A 22,038-nucleotide genomic window follows, 5' to 3' on the forward strand; every position below is an offset into this window, starting at 1 on the left:
AAAAAAAATGTCAGCTGGTCAATCATCTAATTTCCGCCATTCCTCTCCTCTATGTCCCTATATTACTCTGTTAGTCTCTCCCTGCTCTGCTCTAACTCCCTGCTGCCATCCTGTTCTCTCCTCCACACACAGCCGACTGGCCACCTCCAATAGCGGACTGCCTTATATAGAGGGAAAGGGGGAGGTGCTGATATCACAGAGGGCCTGCAGCTGATTGGAAGGGTGCTAGGGATTATGGTTAATTCCCTTCTCCAGGCCAGACATGCTCCAGACAACATGTTCAGCCGCCATTTTGTTTTTATTTTTACTAGTTTCCTTAACGAATCGTCGTGAATTCGCTTGGCAGAACGAAACAAATTGACAGCATAATTCGCCAGATTCACTTCGCTCATCTCCTTTAATGACCATCACAATCGAATATACCCTCTGAGAGGGGAACTCATTTAGCATTTTTATAAGGGGTGTAGACATTTGGAGATAACATTCAAATGCTGGATGTTTAACCACTTAGAAGCCTAGAGGTCTTGCTTCTGATCGACACTGGAAAGGGGAAAGTTGAGTATCTCACTTTTTTTTTTTAGTATATAGGGTTTAAAGGACAACTCCAGCTAAAAGCTCTTTCCCGTTAATTGAAACACATTACAAAGTTAAATAACTTTGTAATAAGCTTCAATCACCTATGCCCCCCCCTTCCCCATCTTTTCCCCTCTCAAACCACACCCCCACCACCACCAGCAGGAAGTGCTTGACAAAGGGGTGGTCCCCAAAACGGCCGTCCCAGGACGCGTCTGCACCTAGCTCCTTCCCCTCCCTGCTATCCGAGGTTGTAATAAAGACGTTCAGCTGAAGATTACGGGTGAGTGCTACTTTTTATATCTCACACTGAACAACAGTAGTTCTTTGCTCCTTTGTCTGTACCCCCACACAGCGATTTCAGACCCACGGCAAGGACTTGTTAGCTGTACCTCTAGAGTTCCCGGCATAGAGGTGTATACTGGTGTGGTGTGAGTTGCTGCTACTCACCGCGTCATTATAATTGACACATTCGGGATGCTTTCATAGATTTTGCTCCATTTAGGCCTCTGGGCATGAACATTAACCATTATGAGATCATTTCACACTCTTTCTAGACATATTGAGACCTAGCCACCAAAGGGTGCATGATTTCCATCAGCCCTATCATAGGAAAGCGGGTCATGTTTTAGGGGGCTATTACATATTTGTTCATGCGTAATACCTGGGGGTTCTACGTGTCATTTCTATGCAATTTACATATTGTGTTAAGAATATTTGATGCCTTATCTGCCATACTGTATATTGTACTCCCGACATATTATGGTGAGAATATTTGGTGCCTTATCTGCCATACTGTATATTGTATTCCGGTCAGTGACCTTGATAGTGTGACGCTGATGATCAACAAGGAGACTACATGAACACATGATGCCATTTAGAACCTGAGAGCTGTCGTGGCACCATTTTCATCTCGGGTAGGCAGGGAATGACAAAAAAATCAATAGGGAGAGCCGGACCATGGGGAGATGAAGCAACTCTGCCAGTTAAGTTTAGACTGTATATAAAGAAAGGAAGTGCTATCAAAGGAATCGCTGAAGGCGAACCTTTAGTTGAGCTAAGCAAGCAGTTTGACAAATCATTTGGGCATGTGCTTCGAATCAGTGGCAGCGCTGTCAGCCTGCACGGGAAACTCACTGTGAATGTAAATCCTCCGGCAAGCCAAGAGAAGCCACAGGAAAGGAAATTGCTCACATTTTCAGCCAGAGAAGGGATTAGATACAAAGACATGGATGGGAAAGATGAGCCTAACAAGCAGCTATTATGGGTGTAATTAGAACTAGAGACAGGCTTCAGGTTGTAAGGAAACTCGGACAGTGCCGTATTGGTGACCTGGTAAATAGACTTGTGTATATAGAATTTCCATCTGGGAGACACATTTTATTCTCTTAAAGGGAGATACAATGATTGATAGTGAGCTGGTAAGACTTTTTAAGGGGCAAAAACTATTTTAAAGGACTGTTTGCAGTACATGGACTTTTCTTCAATTTAATTAGCCTACATTTATTTCTTTTGTACACATTTATACTTTTTACTAAGGGCAGTCCTCAGCTGGACTAACACCATCTCTGTGCCATGCAGACAAGTCTATAACTTAAACACAACACTAGCTTTCCCAGACTACTCCAAGCCATCTGTGACATCACCAATACTTCATAGACAACCCCACCCACCCTTTCTGTGACATCACCAATACTTCATAGACAACCCCACCCACCCTGCTTGTGACATCACAGATACTTCATAGACAACCCCATTCACCCTGTCTGTGACAATACCAATACTTCATAGACAACCCCACGCACCCTGTCTATGACATCACCAATACTTCATAGATAGCTCCACTTACCTGTCTATGACATCATCAATACTTCATAGATAACCCCACCCACCCTGCCTGTGACATCACCAATACTCAATAAATAGCTCCACCTTCCTGTCTATGACATCACCAATACTTCATAGATAACTCCAACTGCCCTGTATGTGGCATCACATGACATGCTGTACAGTAACTTATAATATGACATATCCAGCTTTCTAATTTTTTCTTTCATTTGTTTTACCTGTTTATCATAATAAAAAAATCATTATTTTTGGAGGGGTGGAACTAATTGTCTGCATTTCAATGATTTCTTGTGGGAAAATTTGCTTTGGTTTAAGAGTGATTTGGATTACAAGCACAGTCCTGGAACAAATTATGCTTGTAATCCAAGGCACCACTGTATATATACATATATTCATCACAGCAAAATAAATATGAAGGCTTCTTAATAATATTGCAGCAGATGCAGGAAGGCAATGACACATAGCATATCTGACGCCATGTTTTTGGCTCTGCAAATGTTTTATAGAGATTACTCTATTTGCTCTGAATACAAAGCATTAACAAACACAGCCGTAATGAAGCAATTCTTTATAGGCACAATGCTTCCTATAATACACGGTGGAGTTTGTCCTTTGAAACAGAACCCCTGAGCGCTGTATGAAATGGGCAGTGTCATAAATTTTAATCTCTCTTAGCCTTCTAGTCCTAATGGAAAATATGTGTTTTCCTTTCTTGCATGCTGATAATAACTAAACACCATGCATGCCGTATACAAAGAGTTTTCAATGGATACAGAACAATTCAATTAAGTCTATGTGAGGCTTCCGCACAACATAAAAGTGCATAATCCATAATGTCTCTCAGTTGCCGTCCATTAAGTTTTCATTCGCATGAAATGTATTTGGTCTGGCTGAATAGCTACTGAATCAAAAGGAGGCAAATAATAACCAGAAATGACATTCATATCTGCTAATGTGTACTACCACAATACTGGATGGGCCTCTGCGGGGGAAGACTCCAGGGGCCACTAACAAAAAGGACCTCAAAATGAATATGTATTTCTTTGTTTTCAGACATTGAATATAAAGTTATGTAAAAATGAGTTTTTTTCATAGGATGTGAAAAAATAATAAGATCTTGTAGAGTAGGAATATGTGTTTAAGGTCATGACTTTCTATAAATATGTGTACTAGAGATGAGTGAATCTACAGTACTAGTGAAGAGCATTGCTACACTCAGCCGACTGCCTTTAAACTGCCTGGAAAGGCTACAGGCAGTCCTGGGAAACTTCACCTAGGACTGCATCCAGCTTTTCCAGGCACCTAGAGTGGAGCGAAGTTTAAAGGCAGCCAGTTGACAAGCTGACGGCCGAGCATAGTGAAGCACTTCACTAGTGTTTTAGATTCGCTCATCTCTAAAATATACCCATCATGCTGTTCTCCAAGAAAAGCCAAGCAGATCTATTCATAAACCAAAGTGTGAATACATGGTTTTAAACAGCCTCCTTAAACCCCCTTTAACTGTATGGGTGTCCTCAAGATGCCCATACAGTGAATAACAACGTTAACTGTGCTAGTGAGCCTTGCATTTAACTGCAACCACTTGTGTGTAGTCACTTAGCTTTCCTTAGTGTCAATGGTGTATACTGTAGATGTATAGGCAGTCTCATAGACCTTGGACACTAGGCTTTTCTCGGTGAACAACAAAGAAAGTCTCAGAAACCGCTTTCCTAGTTCCCTACTTTCCGTAAAGCGCTATGCATAAATGAAAGAGTACAGCCTTCTAGCCCTTCATTTAAAAAAATTAATGGGGGAGGGGGGGTTGTGTGTCCCTGAGAAAAAGGTTTCAGCCTGTGGCCTAGATGATGGAGAGAATGTCAGTGACTGAAGGGGAGTTAGGAGATGGGCTGGTGTATGTTATTTCTTTTTTTTATCTTGATGATGGGAGATGATGCACCAGAGAACCTACCCACTGTGGATTAAGATGAGAAACGGCCTACTGGAGATTATCTACAGTCTACAGAAAGAAACTGCCTACTGAGGACTATCTACAGGGAGAAACTACTTACTGAGGACTATCTACAGGGAGAAACTGCCTACTGGGGACTATCTACAGGGAGAAACTACTTACTGAGGACTATCTACAGAGAGAAACTACTTACTGAGGACTATCTACAGGGAGAAACTACTTACTGAGGACTATCTACAGGGAGAAACTGCCTACTGCAGACTATCTACTGAGAGAAACTGCCTACTGAGGACTATCTACAGAGAGAAACTGCCTACTGAGGACTATCTACAGGGAGAAACTACTTACTGAGGACTATCTACTGAGAGAAACTGCCTACTGAGGACTATCTACAGAGAGAAACTGCCTACTGCGGACTATCTACTGAGAGAAACTGCCTACTGAGGACTATCTACCGAGAGAAACTGCCTACTGAGGACTATCTACAGGGAGAAACTACTTACTGAGGACTATCTACAGGAAGAAACTGCCTACTGCGGACTATCTACAGAGAGAAACTGCCTACTGAGGACTATCTACAGAGAGAAACTGCCTACTGAGGACTATCTACAGGGAGAAACTGCCTATTGGGGACTATTTACACAGAGAAACTGCCTACTGAGGACTATCTACAGAGAGAAACTACCTACTGAGGACTATCTACAGGGAGAAACTACTTACTGAGGACTATCTACAGGAAGAAAATGCCTACTGGGGACTATCTACAGAGAGAAACTGCCTACTGAGGACTATCTACAGGGAGAAACTACTTACTGAGGACTATCTACAGGGAGAAACTGCCTACTGCAGACTATCTACCGAGAGAAACTACCTACTGAGGACTATCTACAGGGAGAGAATGCCTACTGGGGACTATCTACAGAGAGAAACTACTTACTGAGGACTATCTACAGGGAGAAACTACTTACTGAGGACTATCTACAGGGAGAAACTGCCTACTGCGGACTATCTACTGAGAGAAACTGCCTACTGAGGACTATCTACAGAGAGAAACTGCCTACTGAGGACTATCTACAGGGAGAAACTGCCTATTGGGGACTATTTACACAGAGAAACTGCCTACTGAGGACTATCTACAGAGAGAAACTACCTACTGAGGACTATCTACAGGGAGAAACTACTTACTGAGGACTATCTACAGGAAGAAAATGCCTACTGGGGACTATCTACAGAGAGAAACTGCCTACTGAGGACTATCTACAGAGAGAAACTGCCTACTGAGGACTATCTACAGAGAGAAACTGCCTACTGAGGACTATCTACAGAGAGAAACTGCCTACTGAGGACTATCTACAGGGAGAAACTACTTACTGAGGACTATCTACAGGGAGAAACTGCCTACTGCAGACTATCTACCGAGAGAAACTACCTACTGAGGACTATCTACAGAAAAAAACTGCCTACTAGGGACTATCTACAGAGAGAAACTGCCTACTGGGGACTATCTAAGGGGAGAAACCTACTGTAGATTAATCTGATTTTGTACATCGAAATTTGTTTATAGATCTATTACAAGGCTCGATAATCGTGTGGACAGAGTTGGATTGTTTGTGCTGCCCTTTGCTGCCGTCATTCATCGGCTGCACACCCCCTATTACTGTACATGGGGAGGTGAGGGGACGATGAGCAACAGGTTTTTTTTATTTTTAACAACTTAGGGCCCTACTACACCAACAGATTATCTGACAGATTTTTTTTAAGCCAAAGGCAGGAAAGGATTTGAAAAGAGGAGAAATCTCAGTCTTTCCTTTATGACCTGTTCCCTGTTTATAGTCCATTCCTCGCTTTGGCTTCAAAAATCTGTCAGATGATCAGTCAATGAATGAGTGTTTGCTCATTCATTGGTTTATCACCGTTCCTATTACACAGGACTATGTTGCCCCTTTGTAATAGCCCTTTATTAATGGCTCTACACCCTGGGGTGCCCCTCTCTTCAGAGAAAAACCGCTTTAATCTCATAGTTTCAACACCAGAGAACACTTCGCAGTATATCCATACTGCTACAGACAAAACTCTTTAGGAAAACTCAAATAATACCTAGAAACTAGATTTGCATTTCCAGGGAAATACATAGTGCTTGAAAAGAGCACCCCTTTAACAGTGACTCCCCTTTAAGAGAAACTTTAACTCTTGATACTTTCCCTCTAAGAGCGACTTGGGTACCGTCCCTCTAAGAGCAACTTGGGTACCATCCCTCTAAGAGCGACTTGGGTACCGTCCCTCTAAGAGCAACTTGGGTACCGTCCCTTTAAGAGAGATTTGCTACACGGCTGGTTCAGCTCTGCTACATAGTGCAGGTGTCGGCTCTGCTACATGGCTGCCTCAGCTCTGCTACATAGTGCGGGTAATAGTGCGGGTATAGGCCCTGCTACATGGCTGAATCAGCTCTGCTACTTTACTAACTGAACTCTTCTACCTCTAATGGTAAAGATCATTGCTCGGTTACCATGACAATCGTACTCATGTCAGCGAGACAAAATCGTTAAGGACCTTCCATCTTCTACATCTTCTATTGGTCAATAGTAGACATGTGAGTGGGTGTATGTTGTGAGGCATTGACTGACAAGACCTTAGAATTTCTATTGGCTGCCATATTTCAGCTATTTGCATATGTGCTGTGATCGGCTGTTAGCTTTTACAGTGTGACCCTTATTTTTAATAAGCCATTATTTTCTATGGGAAATTAGGGGTCTTTAAACGTAAATTTCTTAAAAACGACAAATCCGATTGAAACCAAAAATAGATAGCACACCTGTCACAGTCGAGGGCTTCGAAACCTAGTTTGAACGGAGTCTGTGTGCAAAGCAGTTCAGGCTGTATTAATCGCAGAAGAATACTACAATAATCTCTACTTCTAAGAAGCGTCCCTCAACAATAAAATGATGAAGTGTACCAATACTGAGACCTCCAACCTCCTGGCAGTGTTTCCCTACAGCACCACCACAGGGGGAATTTCGCATTACACAGAGCCCATTCCTGTGAATGGGTTGTTAATACAGTTCAGGTATTCTTAATTAATCGCCCATTAATTCCATTTAGATGTTATCGGCATAAAGATATTTACAGGGGGAGAAGATCCCAGGTTTTGAAGTAATCTCTAAACTATTTAGGTGCATTGTGTGAATAAAACAATAGTCGCAGTCAGTTTCTATATCTATTAGGCATGTGTATATTCAGATAGAAGCTGGAAAAACATTAGATAACAATTAACTGATGAGTTAATCTCTTATCCAGCTGGAGCGGAATGACCCTGTAGTCTTTATAACTAAACAGCGGTTGGAGAGAAGAGAGCAACGTTTTCTGACAGCGACAACTGTTTGATCCCCCGTCGCTGCGAGTAAAGCACATTGCTTAATGCACAAAGTTTGGCGCTCAAGGCTTAAAGGTTATCTGGGGCTACGGAAATTGGTGGCCTACACTTAATGTTGTTCTGACCGGTCTCTGTCCTGAAGCCCATGCCCCAGACTTTTTGCCCCGTGTCCCGGACCCTTGGGGGAGTACCTTGTTTTAACTTCATCCACATCTCTAGATTGTGAGGATGCCAGTCGCTTTATGTTCTACTATTGGCTTTAGGAGGCTACAGACCAGTATCAGTCTGTAGACTATGACAGAGCTGGTCTATAAAGAGGTTGTCCAGTGCTACAAAAACTTGGCCACTTTCTTCCAGAGACAGTCCCACTCAGGTGCAGGTTTTGTAACCCACTTCTATTGAAGTGAATGGAGCTTAATTGCAAACCACACCTGAACTGGAGACAAGAGTGGTGCTGTCTCTGGAAGAAATTGGCCATGTTTTTATAGCACTGGATAACCCCTTTAAGTCGGAAAACCCATAGGCATAACCCAGAATATCTGGAAGGCTCTTTAAGATTAAGAGAATAAATAATTCTAGTAAGATACAAGCACAGTACAAAGTTTATGCACATCGGAAGATAAAAAAAAACAACAACCCTCATTAAACAATGCTACATCCATTTGCCGCCATTCACAGGGCCTCCTGGAATAGCTCTTTAAACACCTGTCAATCAGATAGTAGTTTTCTTTAGTCTAATTTGCTTCAAGTCTGGGTCAGATCAAAATTGTGATCTCTCCACAAGGTTATTAAAAAGTCTTATGACTCCTGAGAAAATCAATACAAAAGAAACAAGGTTGTGCTGAGCAGAATATTAATGAGTGTTCGTTACTTACAAGAATCTAGAATTAGCGGAGACGCCCGCCGTGCAGTCTGGTTTCATATGTTTCTCCGGTTTCTTATTATTTAATCACATTGTTTTTGCTCTCCCTATAATGGTTGAAAAATATCCTTGGAGCAAGACTCTGTGAAAATTTCCTTTGCTCATAAGGGTACATTTTTTTTCTACCTTTGAATTATCCAACTTTCTGATACATTACTTGGAACAACTTTTCACTATATATTTGCATAGTCCATTTTTATACTTAAAGGAGAAGTCCCACCAACTATGAAATCTGCAGGCGGGGGGTGGGTGGTTGTGAAAATAACAAGATAGCTTATCCGTCCGCCGTGTCTCATATCGCTGTCGTTGGGTCTCGCAGCTGGGGTCCTACAGCTCTGCTAGCTGAGTGATTGTCTGCTCAGCCAATCAGTGACTGAGATGCGACACCGCCCCAGTCAGTAACAGGCTGAATGGTCAATCGATTAGCCATGCCATGACATTGCAGCTGGTAAAGCTGCAGGACCCTGGCTGCGGCAAACAGGACCAAATGGTGGTGGTACGAGACATGGGGGATGGATGAGTTAACTTGTGTGTTATTTTTACACCCACCAAACCCCACCCCCGCCTATTTCATAGTTGGTGGGACTTCTCCTTCAAAAAGTCATTGGATGGCCACTGCACAAAAGTGTACACCTGCTCTGGAGTAGCTATAGATTTTTGTCTGGTTATGCTTCTTTTTGTAAACCTTAATAAATTAGGCCACGTCTACTCCCCACCTTGCCGCACCCAAAGGTACAGTGGGGAATAGCAGATGTAGCAGTATCCACTGTGTGAAAGTCTGTGAGTCGAGGGATAGGTGCCCCTAGGGAAGAGATTCAGACCTAGTTTGCAGTGAAGCTAAGGGAGAGATTGTGTCTTCAGCCATACAGTTCTGCACTCAGGGACCTGTGGTATGATCCCACAAGAGAAATCTGGGGGATCTCTATACTGGCTAGAATGTCGGGTTTTGAAGAATAGGAGAAAGCGGGAAGGGCATTTTGACAGTCCAAACTTAGCTATCTATCCCAAATACATGTGGGGTATCAAAAAGGGTAGGTTCAGTAAGTTCTGTCAGTCTGGAGGAGATATCCATGGGAGAATCTGGATACGGGATTAACTGGGGATAAGGAAACCTCTAGATCAACCCATCTCTTTGAAGCTTTACTGTGTACCCAATCCAGAGCTCTGCATATGGCTGCTGCCTCATGATAAAGGTGCATGTCAGGGAGACCCGTGCCTCTTACAGACTTAGAGTGCGTGAGGGTGGAAGGCAAATTGAAAGCAAGGCATTAGCTCAAACCTGAGCTGATAGAGAAGAGTACAATTACATTGTCCTATCCACAAACTGGGAACCTAGGCCGAGGAACTTCCAGTCAACCCTATCAAAAGCTTTCTCAGCGTCTACCGCCCAAGACATCAATGACATCAAGACATCCTGCCAGGAACAAATCCCACCTAGTCTGCATTAAACCCTAGACGACCCTAGACATAAATGTACATCATGGAAGTCTGTCACCAGATGACCCTGGACGTACATTTACGTCCTGGGTCTCTGGGGAGCTATGAAGCGTTCTCTGGAGCAGAGCGCACTTTATAGCAGGTGGAAGCCGGCTGCAGTGAGCAGCCAGGCCCTCACCGTTAATGACAGGCTTCCCCAATCGCGCTGCAGTCTGTCATTAACTCCTTAAATGCCGCACCAGGATTAGCGATTTTTTGTTACATTGTATATAAAAAAAGTAATAAAAAGTGATCAAAACGTCCGATCTACACAAATAGGGTATTAATAAAAAGAAGAGATCATGGCGCAAAAAAAGACACCCAATACAGCCCCACAGGTGAAAAACTAAAACCGTTATAAGAGTCACAAAATGACCATTTTTTTAATAACTAATTGCAAAAAAAAAAAAAAAAAAAAAAAAAAAAGGATTTCAATAAAAAGAAAAAATCATCAGAAAATCTGTGTAAACCTGCATATGGTTGTGTTTGGACTGACCTATAGAATAATGGTATCATGTTGCTTTTACCATATAGTGCATTGCGTAGACACAGGAACCCCCCAAAAGTTACCATATTGCGATGTTGTTTCCAATTTAACCAATTTATATCTTCATAAATAATATTTTTGGGGTTCCATCATACATGTTATGGTAGAATGAAAGACGCCATTAAAAAGTACACTTATTCCTGAAAAAAACATCCCCTTACATGGCCCTGTAGATAAAAAAATATGAAAGTGCTAGAGCTCTTAGAAGAGGAGGAGGAAAAAACAAAAACACAAAAATGAAAATTGGCGCGGTCCACTGGGTCATTTTGGGCCTGGTCCTCAAAGGGTTAATGATCTAGGGGATGTGAACAATCAAATGAGATGCTAACATCTTAGCATAAAGTTTTGCCATTTATTTTTATTTTTATTTTGAGTTACACTCTAGGTGCCGACGGGCCAGCCCCCAGTGCCTCATACCCGTCCTATACCCAGGAATAAACCAGCGGCGTGCTCGGGAACCGGCCTTTGGTTCAAAAAAGGACCGCTGGATCAGCATCCCCATGCTGGCATGGGTCTATTCATATAAAAAAAAAACTGGTATACTACTGGTATATTCAAAGCTGAATACTTTCAAGCTGATCCAAGGGAGGAACTAATTGTACATAGAAGAAGAGGCTTTATGCCAGCAGTGACAGAGTTATCTGTCTGGAGATATTCACTATCTCACTTCTCGTCTGATATTCAAAGAGCTTTTATGAACATGACTCAGAACCAAGAGAACAATGTTCTGCTGACAGATCGAGTAAACAGCAAGGTAATCTTCCCATATGCACAGCCCAGACAGAGCTTCTAAGCAGGGCTGTATTTACCACTAGGCACCCGTGATCTGGTGCCTAGGGCAGCACCTTGTAGGGGGGCAGCACCAAGGAGCGGGGGAAAAAACTACTTTTTTTTTTTTTTTTTAGTCTCTAGTCTCTAAATCTGGTGTCTTTTCAGTGGGGTGGGGATAGTTATGGCGGTATTGTTCAGGTGTGGTGTGGCGGTGGTAAATGTGACGCCTGGAGCTATTATCTACCAATCGTACTAATCCTGTGGTGAGAATTCCTACAGACAATATGCAGACCGCTCTAATCATTGATTCAATGTGGAAATTTGTTTATGTTTTAAGCTGTTAAAAACGCGATTCAGGCAATGTTTCTCCCCTATGCTCCCCAAGATGCGGGCGTCATCAGGTTTAGTGCCTAGGGCAGCAGCAGCTGTTAATACAGCCCTGCTTCTAAGTAGCACAAAAACCTACATTCTCAGGGTCAGGCCATGTGAATATACAGCAGATCTCCCTTATACTTGTAGTGTGGACTCCAGCAATAAGCTGCTGTTGCTACTTCGTAGCACAAAAGCTCCAGGTATTTACTTGTACAGTATATCCTAATTTCCTGTACCTCTGCTCTTATAGTAGCAGAATCTCCAGCAGGACAAGAATTGGAAACTAGAAGCTGAATCTTAGGGTAGACCAAAGACCTATACAGTATAGAAGCAGCTGTTCTACGGGTTGGACCATTTCTGTGAAATCTTTTTTAATGTGTACCTGTCATTTCAAATGTCAAATATTTTGAACTGCACAACCATGTAACGCATGCTCTTAGACTGACTTACCATAAATTAACATATATTATACAGAAGAAACAGTGTATGTCATATAACGCTACGCACACCATGATTAGTAAAAACCATATATACATATATACATTTTGTGGCTGGTTTATACCTTGATGGTCCATAAGGGAGGTCCCCCCCCCTGTATTCAACAGGCTGTTTGTGGGCTGTAGGGACCATTGGTACCTCATAGGTTCCTCAAGTATGGAATTGTTTTAAATGTTTTTAACTGGGTTAGGGTCTTGCTGATTTTGTGTATTGTACATGTGTGTCCATAAAGGGATTTACCAATTTTCAAATACTCGTGGTGTGCGTTGCGTTATATGACATAGACTGTTTCTTCTGTATAATATATGTTAATTTATGGTAAGTCAGTCTAAGAGCATGCGTTACATGGTTGTGCTGTTCAAAACATTTAACATTTGATATAATATAAACTCACAGACACAGAGAGGGGAGAGAAGCATAGGGCAGTGCGGTCTTCTCCTGGTGGTCTCCTCATTGGTCAGGGTCTGAACACTAAGGGGGACATGTATCAACGGGCGTACATTTTTTTTTTCGGCGGAAAGAGACGATTTGAGCATGATTTTATTTGCAAATGGGCGATATGCGAATAAAATATTCGCAAATCGGCATTTTCCGCCGGCTACGCTAGGGGCCGGGGAGGGGGTGTGAGGGGGGCGGAATGGAGGGCGCAGACTCAGAGTCCGCGCGATTCCCCATTCGTTCCGCCAAAAGATACGCCGAAAACCTACTCCAGTCCTGAGCTGGCGTAGGTTTTCGGCTGTGCGCACCGGAGCGCACGGGATTTATGTAGAGGCAGTCCGCCTCTACATAAATCCCCGTAGCGCCGGAGATGCGGGGACATTTTTAAGTCCGGAATAAAAAACGTCGGACTTAATAAATGTCCCCCTAAGAGCCTGAGCAATAAAAACTTTTGACATGGCTCTGTGACATGTCAAAAAAATTCTTCTCTTCTCTTCTCTCTTCTCTTTTAAAGTTACCAAGGCTCTAAGATATCATTCCTAGATTTTAGATTCCTAAATGTTTATATTGAAATTTCCATGTAATGTACACACTGGCATTACCTAAGTTAGTGTTTCCCAATGTGTGGCTGTCCAATTGTTGTGTAACTACAACTCCCATCATGTTCTCACAGCCACTCCATCTTCCACAATACCATGCTCTGTTAAGTGCACTATGAAGAATCAATGCCTCAAGGAAAACTCTGCACATGCATCATCCTATGGAATATACTGTGATGTTTTGATATGATGATGTAACCTATAGAAAGGGATAATAGAGGCATCTTGCACCTATGTGGTTGTCCTGTTGAGGCTCAGTACAACAGAACTCTGCTTCCTGAGTTAAAACCAGTCACTGCAACCAAGTGCCACCCTCTCGACCCTCTGTCCTCTGTCTTCTCAAGTATATTCACCATGGTCAGCCAATCAGTGTAGACCCTCCTCAGTATAGATTTGGGCTCTACATATACATCCAAAGTCTCAACTAGTAACATGTGTAAAACATTCAGACACTTTCTGTCATAAAAACTGCTCACAAAGCAACTCAAAGGGGAACTGTAGCCAGACAGCTTACCCAAGTGTATCCTGGAGTCAAAGATGTTCTCTAAATGTACAGATTCCCAGTTACAAAGGGTTATTTAGGTCTATAGAGGGATATACAGGGTTAGCCAGCCATACAGCCATCCATCATTAGCAATGCTTTTGTAACCTTTCCCAGCTGCATGTGTCTTCATTACAGCTTGGCATACTAACCAGTCTTTCTGAAAAAATTCTCAGTATCCTAGCTTATCTGCTATCGTTAAATTGGTAAAGCACCTGAGGAACGGAAACTTCACATCTCATCTTTAACTGAAACACTATTTGCCACTTATTTTTCTCCCTTCCCTCTGGATGTTTACTCATTGTACTCAATGAAAGACATAAAGAGCACAACTGTTTGTGTTTTATCAGTGTTTGTCTATTATTGGACTTAGATAACACTCACATAATATTAAGTCCTTTATTAGAGTTTAAGAGGGAGTTCCACGAACAGTAAAATTGATAGGCAGGCAGAGGGGTGGCTATGCCACTCCTAGGTCCCTATCACAGCAGCTGGCTGTCATCTGCTGCTGGAAACCGGGTATGTCACATACCCAGCTCTTCCAGCAGCAACTTCAGGGCACCGCTGAGCGATTGCTCATCAATCAACCTGTCAGTGACTGTGGTGGTGTCCCACCTCAGTCACTGATTGGCTGAGCGGGCAATCACTCAGCCAGGGACATGAATTGACAGCTAGCAGACCTGCAGGACCCTGGCTGCTGTGAAAAGGACCCGGAAGCGATGGCTTTATTATTTTCTGCCCCAGTAATACAGTATATGCAGAACACACATGAACAACTTTACACCATAACTAACATTAAGTCATGCTAGATGATGGGATGTTTGCTGTATGGTTTTTCATGAGCCGATGGCATGAATGGAAATACAGGGTGTCTTTCCCCTTTACCAAAGCTAGACACAGTAAAAATGAGCTCTGCTCTTCACCAGCCTCCAATATTTCACTGTCTGACCATCATTAGCCAACCTTTCATCCAATCAACAGGTCCTAATCCACAATCACCAGGATCCTACTTATATCTTCTTATTGAAACCTTCATTGGAATTGTCACGTTTCTCTGAAATATTTTGAGGTTTGCTAGGGTTCCATAAGGCGATGTCATTTCCATAGACACAACTGATTGTACTTTGCTAATATATTAGATGATGTCATCAGTTAACCATTGGTTACTGACAGTAACATTTGCAGAAAAGAAATTTGGGGTCTGCCAAGAATTTTCCTTCCAGACTTCCAGTATTCATCTTTTCTATTATTATGACTAGTGGATGCCATTTCATACACATCACTGGTACATGACTGATTTCTTAAGTATCCAGCCTTGCATATGACATTTTATCCAATAATAAAAAATACAGCGTACAATAGACATTCAATTACATTTCATCTGATTAGTGCTTAGACCTGACCCAGCCTCGGCATGTCTGGGTAATAAGCCATTCCACTCTGCTCAAGAATATGGGCAATCCATAGTATGATGCCAACCTGACCTTTCCTATCATCCTGGAGGATTGGGATGCAAAGGTAAAAAAATCCCATTGAGTATATGGATATCCCCCTTGGGATAATGTTGTATAGAATTGAAAGTAGTTTTTACTACATTATTCTAAATGAGTTATCAAAACAGTAAAATAGCAAGCTTAGCTCTTATTTTAGGAAACTTCAAATATCTATGTAAGGGGTGTTGGTTAGGGTGTAGTCACATTTACCTACAATTCTGATTACTAGCACCAGAAGTGATAGTGTCATGGACTCCAGTATTGCCCTTCCTCCTGATGAATTGGTAAAAGTTACACTAAGAATTTATTAATAATAATAATAATAATAATAATAATATTTATTTGTATAGCGCCAACAGATTCCGCAATGTAAAAAGTTTAACATTTCCAGATAGCACATAAGAAATCTTAAATGTTGTGAACTTCTCTAAGGCTGTGTTCACACTTTCTGTAGTGCTTTATATTTATTTAAGTTAAAGAAAAAGTTAAAGTAATAATTACTGATGCTATAAAAATCATATAAAGCCAATGCTTTTATATACCACTAAGAATGATGAGATATAAAATACCAGTAGGTTCTTGTAAGCATACACTATATCACAAGTAATAAGCAAATATTTCTATTCAAAGAATAACATGCTGTGTTTATCAATAAAGTCATGCATGGATGTAGCAGAGCTGAATGGTTTGTAGTGTATATTGTACTGGATAAATGACTACATTGTGATACCCTCTCAGTGAGACTCAGCTCTGCTACATCTACAGTCATGTGTTTACAATTTCCCTTCTATAGTATAGATGTGTAGTAGTATATTCTGCAATGACTCAAGAAGGCATGCTATCCTGGTGTGCCCCATGGATGCAAATACTTTGAAGGCATGCTATAGACTACTACTACAAAGAGTGAGTGAGTGAGTGAGTGAGTGAGTGAGTGAGTGAGCGTCTATGTAGAGTGTACAGCAGAGTGAAGGATCTGGATACTATTTCAGCACCAGGACAGCTCCTTACCGTCTTCATTCTCGTCAAACACTGGAGTTTTGTGTGAGTGATTGGCACCCATAATAATAATCCACTGGCTTTCACCATCCCCAATAGAAATAATCCTAATCTGACTGAGTTTGTAGCATCTCAGCCCAGACACAATCCTTCCATGCCACAATAGGAATCCATTGCACTTTCTGATTCTTTGGAAGCTCCACAGGCTGCCTCCAGTCTTCTAGCTCCTCATCCCCCTCCTGATGCCAGGTTACATACACAGAGATGGCTGTTCCTTCCCCCTATGTCTCTCCTGTAGCCTCTGCCTGATGCTTCTCATCAGCAGCAGCTGTGGGACTGAAGGGGACTGCTGCTGGCCAGGGGGAATCCTCCATGTCCTGGGATCCAGTGGACACAGCAGAGCTGATCCATCTCTCCCCTGACACACTGCAATTGCTTCAGCTATTTAGGAACGTGCTGCTCATAGCATATAAATGCAAGGGGTGAGAGGAGGAGGAAGAGGAAGAGGAGGAGGAGGACAGCTGTTGTGATCTTAGCGAAAGGAGACACTGAAAGTGCATTAACATAGTCACAGCTAGAGGTGAGCAGACATGGCAGAGCCCTCAGCTGACTGTACAGGTAGGGACAGGATAAAGGAGATATATATATATCCTCTATGAGACAACTGTCAACAATTGCATTGAAGTATGTTCCTCTACGAAGGCAATCTTCTCAAAGAACAAAGTATGCAGAATATTATTATTATTATTATTATTATTATTATTAATATTATTACTATATAATCTCTCCCTTGATTCATGATCTGGATAGGGTGGTCTCTAGAGATGAGCAAACCTCTAGCATGCTCGAGTCCATCCGAACCGGATCGTTCGGCATTTGATTAGCGTTGGCTGCTGAACTTGGATAAATCCCTAAGGCTATGTGGAAATTATGGATATAGTCATTGGCTGTAATCATGTTTTCCAGACAACCTTAGGGCTTTATCCAACTTCACCAGCCCCTGCTAATCAAATACAGAACGATCGGGTTCGGATGAACTCGTGCATGCTCAAGGTTCGCTCATCTCCAGTGGTCTGGTCTTCTCAAAGAGGTGGTCTTCTGGAGAGGTTTTAATATATATATATATATATATATATATATATATATATATATATATATATTTATTGATTTATTTATTTTTTATTTATTTATTATTTTCAACACAAAGTGTTCCAAATAGAAAATTATTATTATGATTAATAATTAAGATTATTATGAAGATTATAGGACTGGTCTAATAACCTATTATGCAATTCATAGTTCTGATAGGGATGCTTTGTACCCAGGACCCTCATCTATGAGAATGGAGAACAGCTACATAGATCTGTCTGTTAGACCCAGAATGTCCATAGGTTACATGGACAGCTCACTTATTTTAATGACAATTCTTCATATCTCCTATGGTGGCGCTGCACAGCTACAAAGAGAATCCCTTTATCTGGAAGACCCAGCATGTACATAGATGGACATTTAATTGATTTTAATTGCAACTGTTTATTTCTTCATTTTTCCTGTGATGGCGCTGCAGAGTGGAGAACAGCTACAAGAAGCATCCCTCTATCTGTCTTTAGTGGAGAACAGCTACAAGAAGCATCCCTCTATCTGTAAGACCTAGCATGTCCATAGTGGAGAACAGCTACAAGAAGCATCCCTCTATCTGACAGACCTAGCATGTCCATAGTGGAGAACAGCTACAAGAAGCATCCCTTTATCTGTAAGACCTAGCATGTCCATAGTGGAGAACAGCTACAAGAAGCATCCCTCTATCTGTAAGACCTAGCATGTCCATAGTGGAGAACAGCTACAAGAAGCATCCCTCTATCTGACAGACCTAGCATGTCCATAGTGGAGAACAGCTACAAGAAGCATCCCTCTATCTGACAGACTTAGCATGTCCATAGCTTACATGAACAGCTAATATATTTTTTCCTGTGGTGATGCTTTAGAGTGGAGAACAAAGAGTATCTCTACCTGAAGGACCTCTACCTGTTGCAATACTACATTTATGGTTTGGCAACAGCTGGAGGGCTGCAGTTTGGAGACCCATCGGTTACATGAACAGCTTAATTATTTCCCATTTGGTAGTACTGCAGCTTGTGAACACCTACAAAGAGCATCCCTCTATCTGGAGGACCAGGCATGTCCATAGGTTACAAGGACAGCCCATTGACTTTAAACACTTGTGAGCCTTGAGCACACTCAGGTTCGTCCAGACTCAGCGTGCAGCATTTGATACTGGTGACTGAAGAAGCTGGAAGCAGCCCTAAGGAGCCCTGGAAAACATGGATACAGCCTATACAGTCTAATAGTTACCGCGTACACTTTTTTCATGAAATGTATTAGTCGTGCAGAAAAAAGTTGTTTTGTCCAATTTTTTGCACTTGCACAAAACAGACAGACATAAGTAAATTTTTCTTGTTCAATTTATTTACACACACACAATGTTTATCTAATAGAGCTGTACAGGGTCAAAGGCTGTTTGGTAATATTTGGTAATAATAATTAAAAAACTTGGTAATTTGTTAATAATAATTTTAAAAAATATATCACACACTGTTTTTAGCCTACACTACTTTATAAATATGGTGGAACAGGAAAAATAAGCGCAAACAAAGATTATTTGTGGGACAAGAAACAAGGATACTTTTCCCCCCATATTTGTTATTTTAACATTATACCTATCCTTATAAGTGAAAAAAAAACCTAGCAAAATATTGTATGATACTGCCCTCTAGTGGCCATCCCAACATCTCACGTAATTCTGTATGGCAGGCAATGCTGGGACAAGGGATAAGAGGGCTGTAGAGCAGTCATCTCCAATCTGTGGCTCTTCAGCTGTTGAAAAACTACAACCCCAAGCATGGATACTTTTGTACAAGCTGGAAAGTCACAAGTTGGGATTATTGCTGTAGAAGGAATTACTACCAGTCCAGAGTATCTGTGGATGAGCTTAAAATGTTACTATGTATTAAGTCATTTCATATTTAATAGGGTTAAGTACAACTTACAAGGGGCTGTAATGAATTTATATAAGACACAAGTAGATATTTCACAACATTTTAGGTTTAGCTGTATAAGGCTACTTTTGTACACAGTCCTACCTGTCATAGAACAGTGTTCTCTAAAGTGTGTCTCTCTATATATTGCAAAACTACAAATCCTATTGGCTGCCACTGTATGCTGGTGGTTCTGTGGTTCTGCAACAGCTGAAAAGCCACAGGTTGGGGAACCTACAATGGTTTCTGTAGCTGTAGGAAATCCCCATAGAGCAGTAGAAAATCCCCATAGAAAAGATCTCCTGCTCTGGACAGTTCCTGACATGGACAGGGGTGGCAGCAGAGAGCATTGTGTCAGACTGGAAAAATTACACCACTTCCACAGGACATATAGCAGCTGATAAGTACTGGAAGACTTGAAGAATTTTCAAATCTGTATAACTTTTTGTATAACACCTTTAAGAATAGGGTCAGTGCTTCTAATCTCCAGCCGTCAATCTCCCCCTAGGTTTCAAAGATTTTCTTATTATTTTAAAGGCGTTAGAAAAACACATGGCTAGATCAATTACTATACATAAAACAATACTGGAGAACCCCTTTAGTAAGTAAGTTGACTTCCACTAATATATCTTAATCTTTATATTAGAAAAGTTTGTGTATTTCCAAAACCAGGAGTCGATTGAAAACACAGAAAGGCTATGCTCACACACTGCTAAAATTGAGTGAATGGCCGCCATTTAATGGCAAATAATTACAGTTATTTTAAAACATTTTTTGTTTCCAATTTTGCCTGGACAGCCAAAGCTAAAGCTTTGGCTGTCCAGGCATGATGGGAGTTGTAGTTTTGCAACAACTGGAGAGCCAATGTTCCCTACCCCTGGATTAGAGGCACGTTGAATGGAATACTGGTATATATAGTATATTGGATGAATACATATTAGAAGATGAAGTGGGAAACTGTATGTCTGAAATGTACGACTGAAAATATCTCCTGAGAACTTCCTGCTATCTCCTACCTCCTGCCTCTATTAGTCTTTCCCTGTGTAACACTTCCTTTTCATTTATGATTCATAGGAGCCCTGAAATTAGAAGGACAATGGGAATGACTGAACATTAGTGGTGTTTTAATTCATCTATTAAACATGGACTGCTTCATGACTGTACACGTGTATTATAGTATACTTACAATTAGCTAGTCTGATACACTTTAACCAGTTTGCAAGCTTCTATGCACACACACACACACACACACAAAATGGCACTGATGCAGGTAACCACTTTTACCACATTACCACCATATTGTGGACCAAATCTAATGACTATATGTCTATGTATACACTTACATGGAAAATCATATGGAATGCTAATAGGATCATACTGAGGAAATCCTGTTTTGGCTATGTAGCCACGGTTTATAATTCATAACCCATGCTTATATCCTGAGGGTTAAATAACACAGAGGAATTGAATGCTGCATTTATAGGAGGTATGAAAGCCTCAGGCTATAAGAAATGCAGCGCTGGCTAACCTAAAAGAAAAACACATACATATGTAAGAAACAATATATATATATATAACAACATAAGTATGACAGTATAAGGTAATTTTTTACATTTATTAATTCTGTATACCAGTACATACCAATACATAAGGAGATAATTTTATAACCATACACATACAGTACCCATACATTATACGATATTATATCTTCTGTGATCAACATTTTTTGGTTTCCTTTTCTTCTCCATCCAATTCCCCACTATAATGACTTCCCTTACGTCCCATTGGCATCACAACATATGGGGTAAATTCGCCCCTGCGAGCCCCTGGGACGAAGGAATATTTAATGAAAAAATAACAATTAAATTTTAATCCCCTCCTCCATGAGGTATAAATAGGCTCCACCTCCCCCTAGACCTCAGTCTTTTTTTACTTCGTTGCTGTTAGCCCTAGGGGACTTTGTCCCTCCTCCGTTTTTATGCTTTGTTAACCTGTTGCATTCAGGTTTTCTCTCCAGGTAATGATTGCTGGGATGCCGCTGGAGCCGGTGTCCAGGTAGTATCCTGATATTTGCTTCTGCAGGTCTTAGCTTTTAAGTTTTTTCTTACCTAGTGCGTCTTGGAACGCACTCTGCATGTCACCCGAGCCGCTGGCTTTTCTTCCAGTCGCGTTCGACTGTGGAACTCATCGGCGCTGCGTGCGTCTCAGCACTGCGGCATCAGCGTCATGTCACTTCCGGGGGCCGGCAGCGGCGCGCGCTCTCTGCATGCCGGATTAGCTGTGTGTTCAAGGCAGAAGGTAAGCTGTTGCTACCTCTAGGTCTGGCTGTCTTCCTCTGGAAGGATTTTCTGTGGCTCATTTGGATCTAATAGAAAACATCTGAGTGCAAAGTGCTGTGATCTCTCTTCTATATACTTAAAAGTAAGTGTTGCTGCCACCTAGTGTCTCTTTCCGATATCACTCTAGCCAGGCTAGTGGTTTATATGTATTGTAATACATTGATTATTTGCAGTTTTACTGTGATTGATGAAGTTAAGTCATCATCTTCTTCTGAAACCTCTTCTACTTCTGAAGATGACCTATGAGGAGCCTGATGTTCAGGATTAAAACC

General features: G+C 41.5%; 1 protein-coding gene across 1 annotated transcript in view; it reads right to left on the reverse strand.

The window, feature by feature from the left end:
- Positions 1-16,768, reverse strand: part of STK32B (serine/threonine kinase 32B) — a 207,402-nt gene extending 190,634 nt beyond the window's left edge. Inside the window, exon 1 of the mRNA XM_069976434.1 lies at positions 16,405-16,768. Coding sequence (XP_069832535.1) covers positions 16,405-16,456 — 52 coding nt within the window. The 5' untranslated portion in view covers positions 16,457-16,768. The remainder of the gene's footprint in view (positions 1-16,404) is intronic.
- Between the last annotated feature and the right edge of the window lie 5,270 nt (positions 16,769-22,038).

This window comes from Dendropsophus ebraccatus, chromosome 7, assembly GCF_027789765.1.
Source record: "Dendropsophus ebraccatus isolate aDenEbr1 chromosome 7, aDenEbr1.pat, whole genome shotgun sequence".
NCBI classification, from domain to species: domain Eukaryota; kingdom Metazoa; phylum Chordata; class Amphibia; order Anura; family Hylidae; genus Dendropsophus; species Dendropsophus ebraccatus.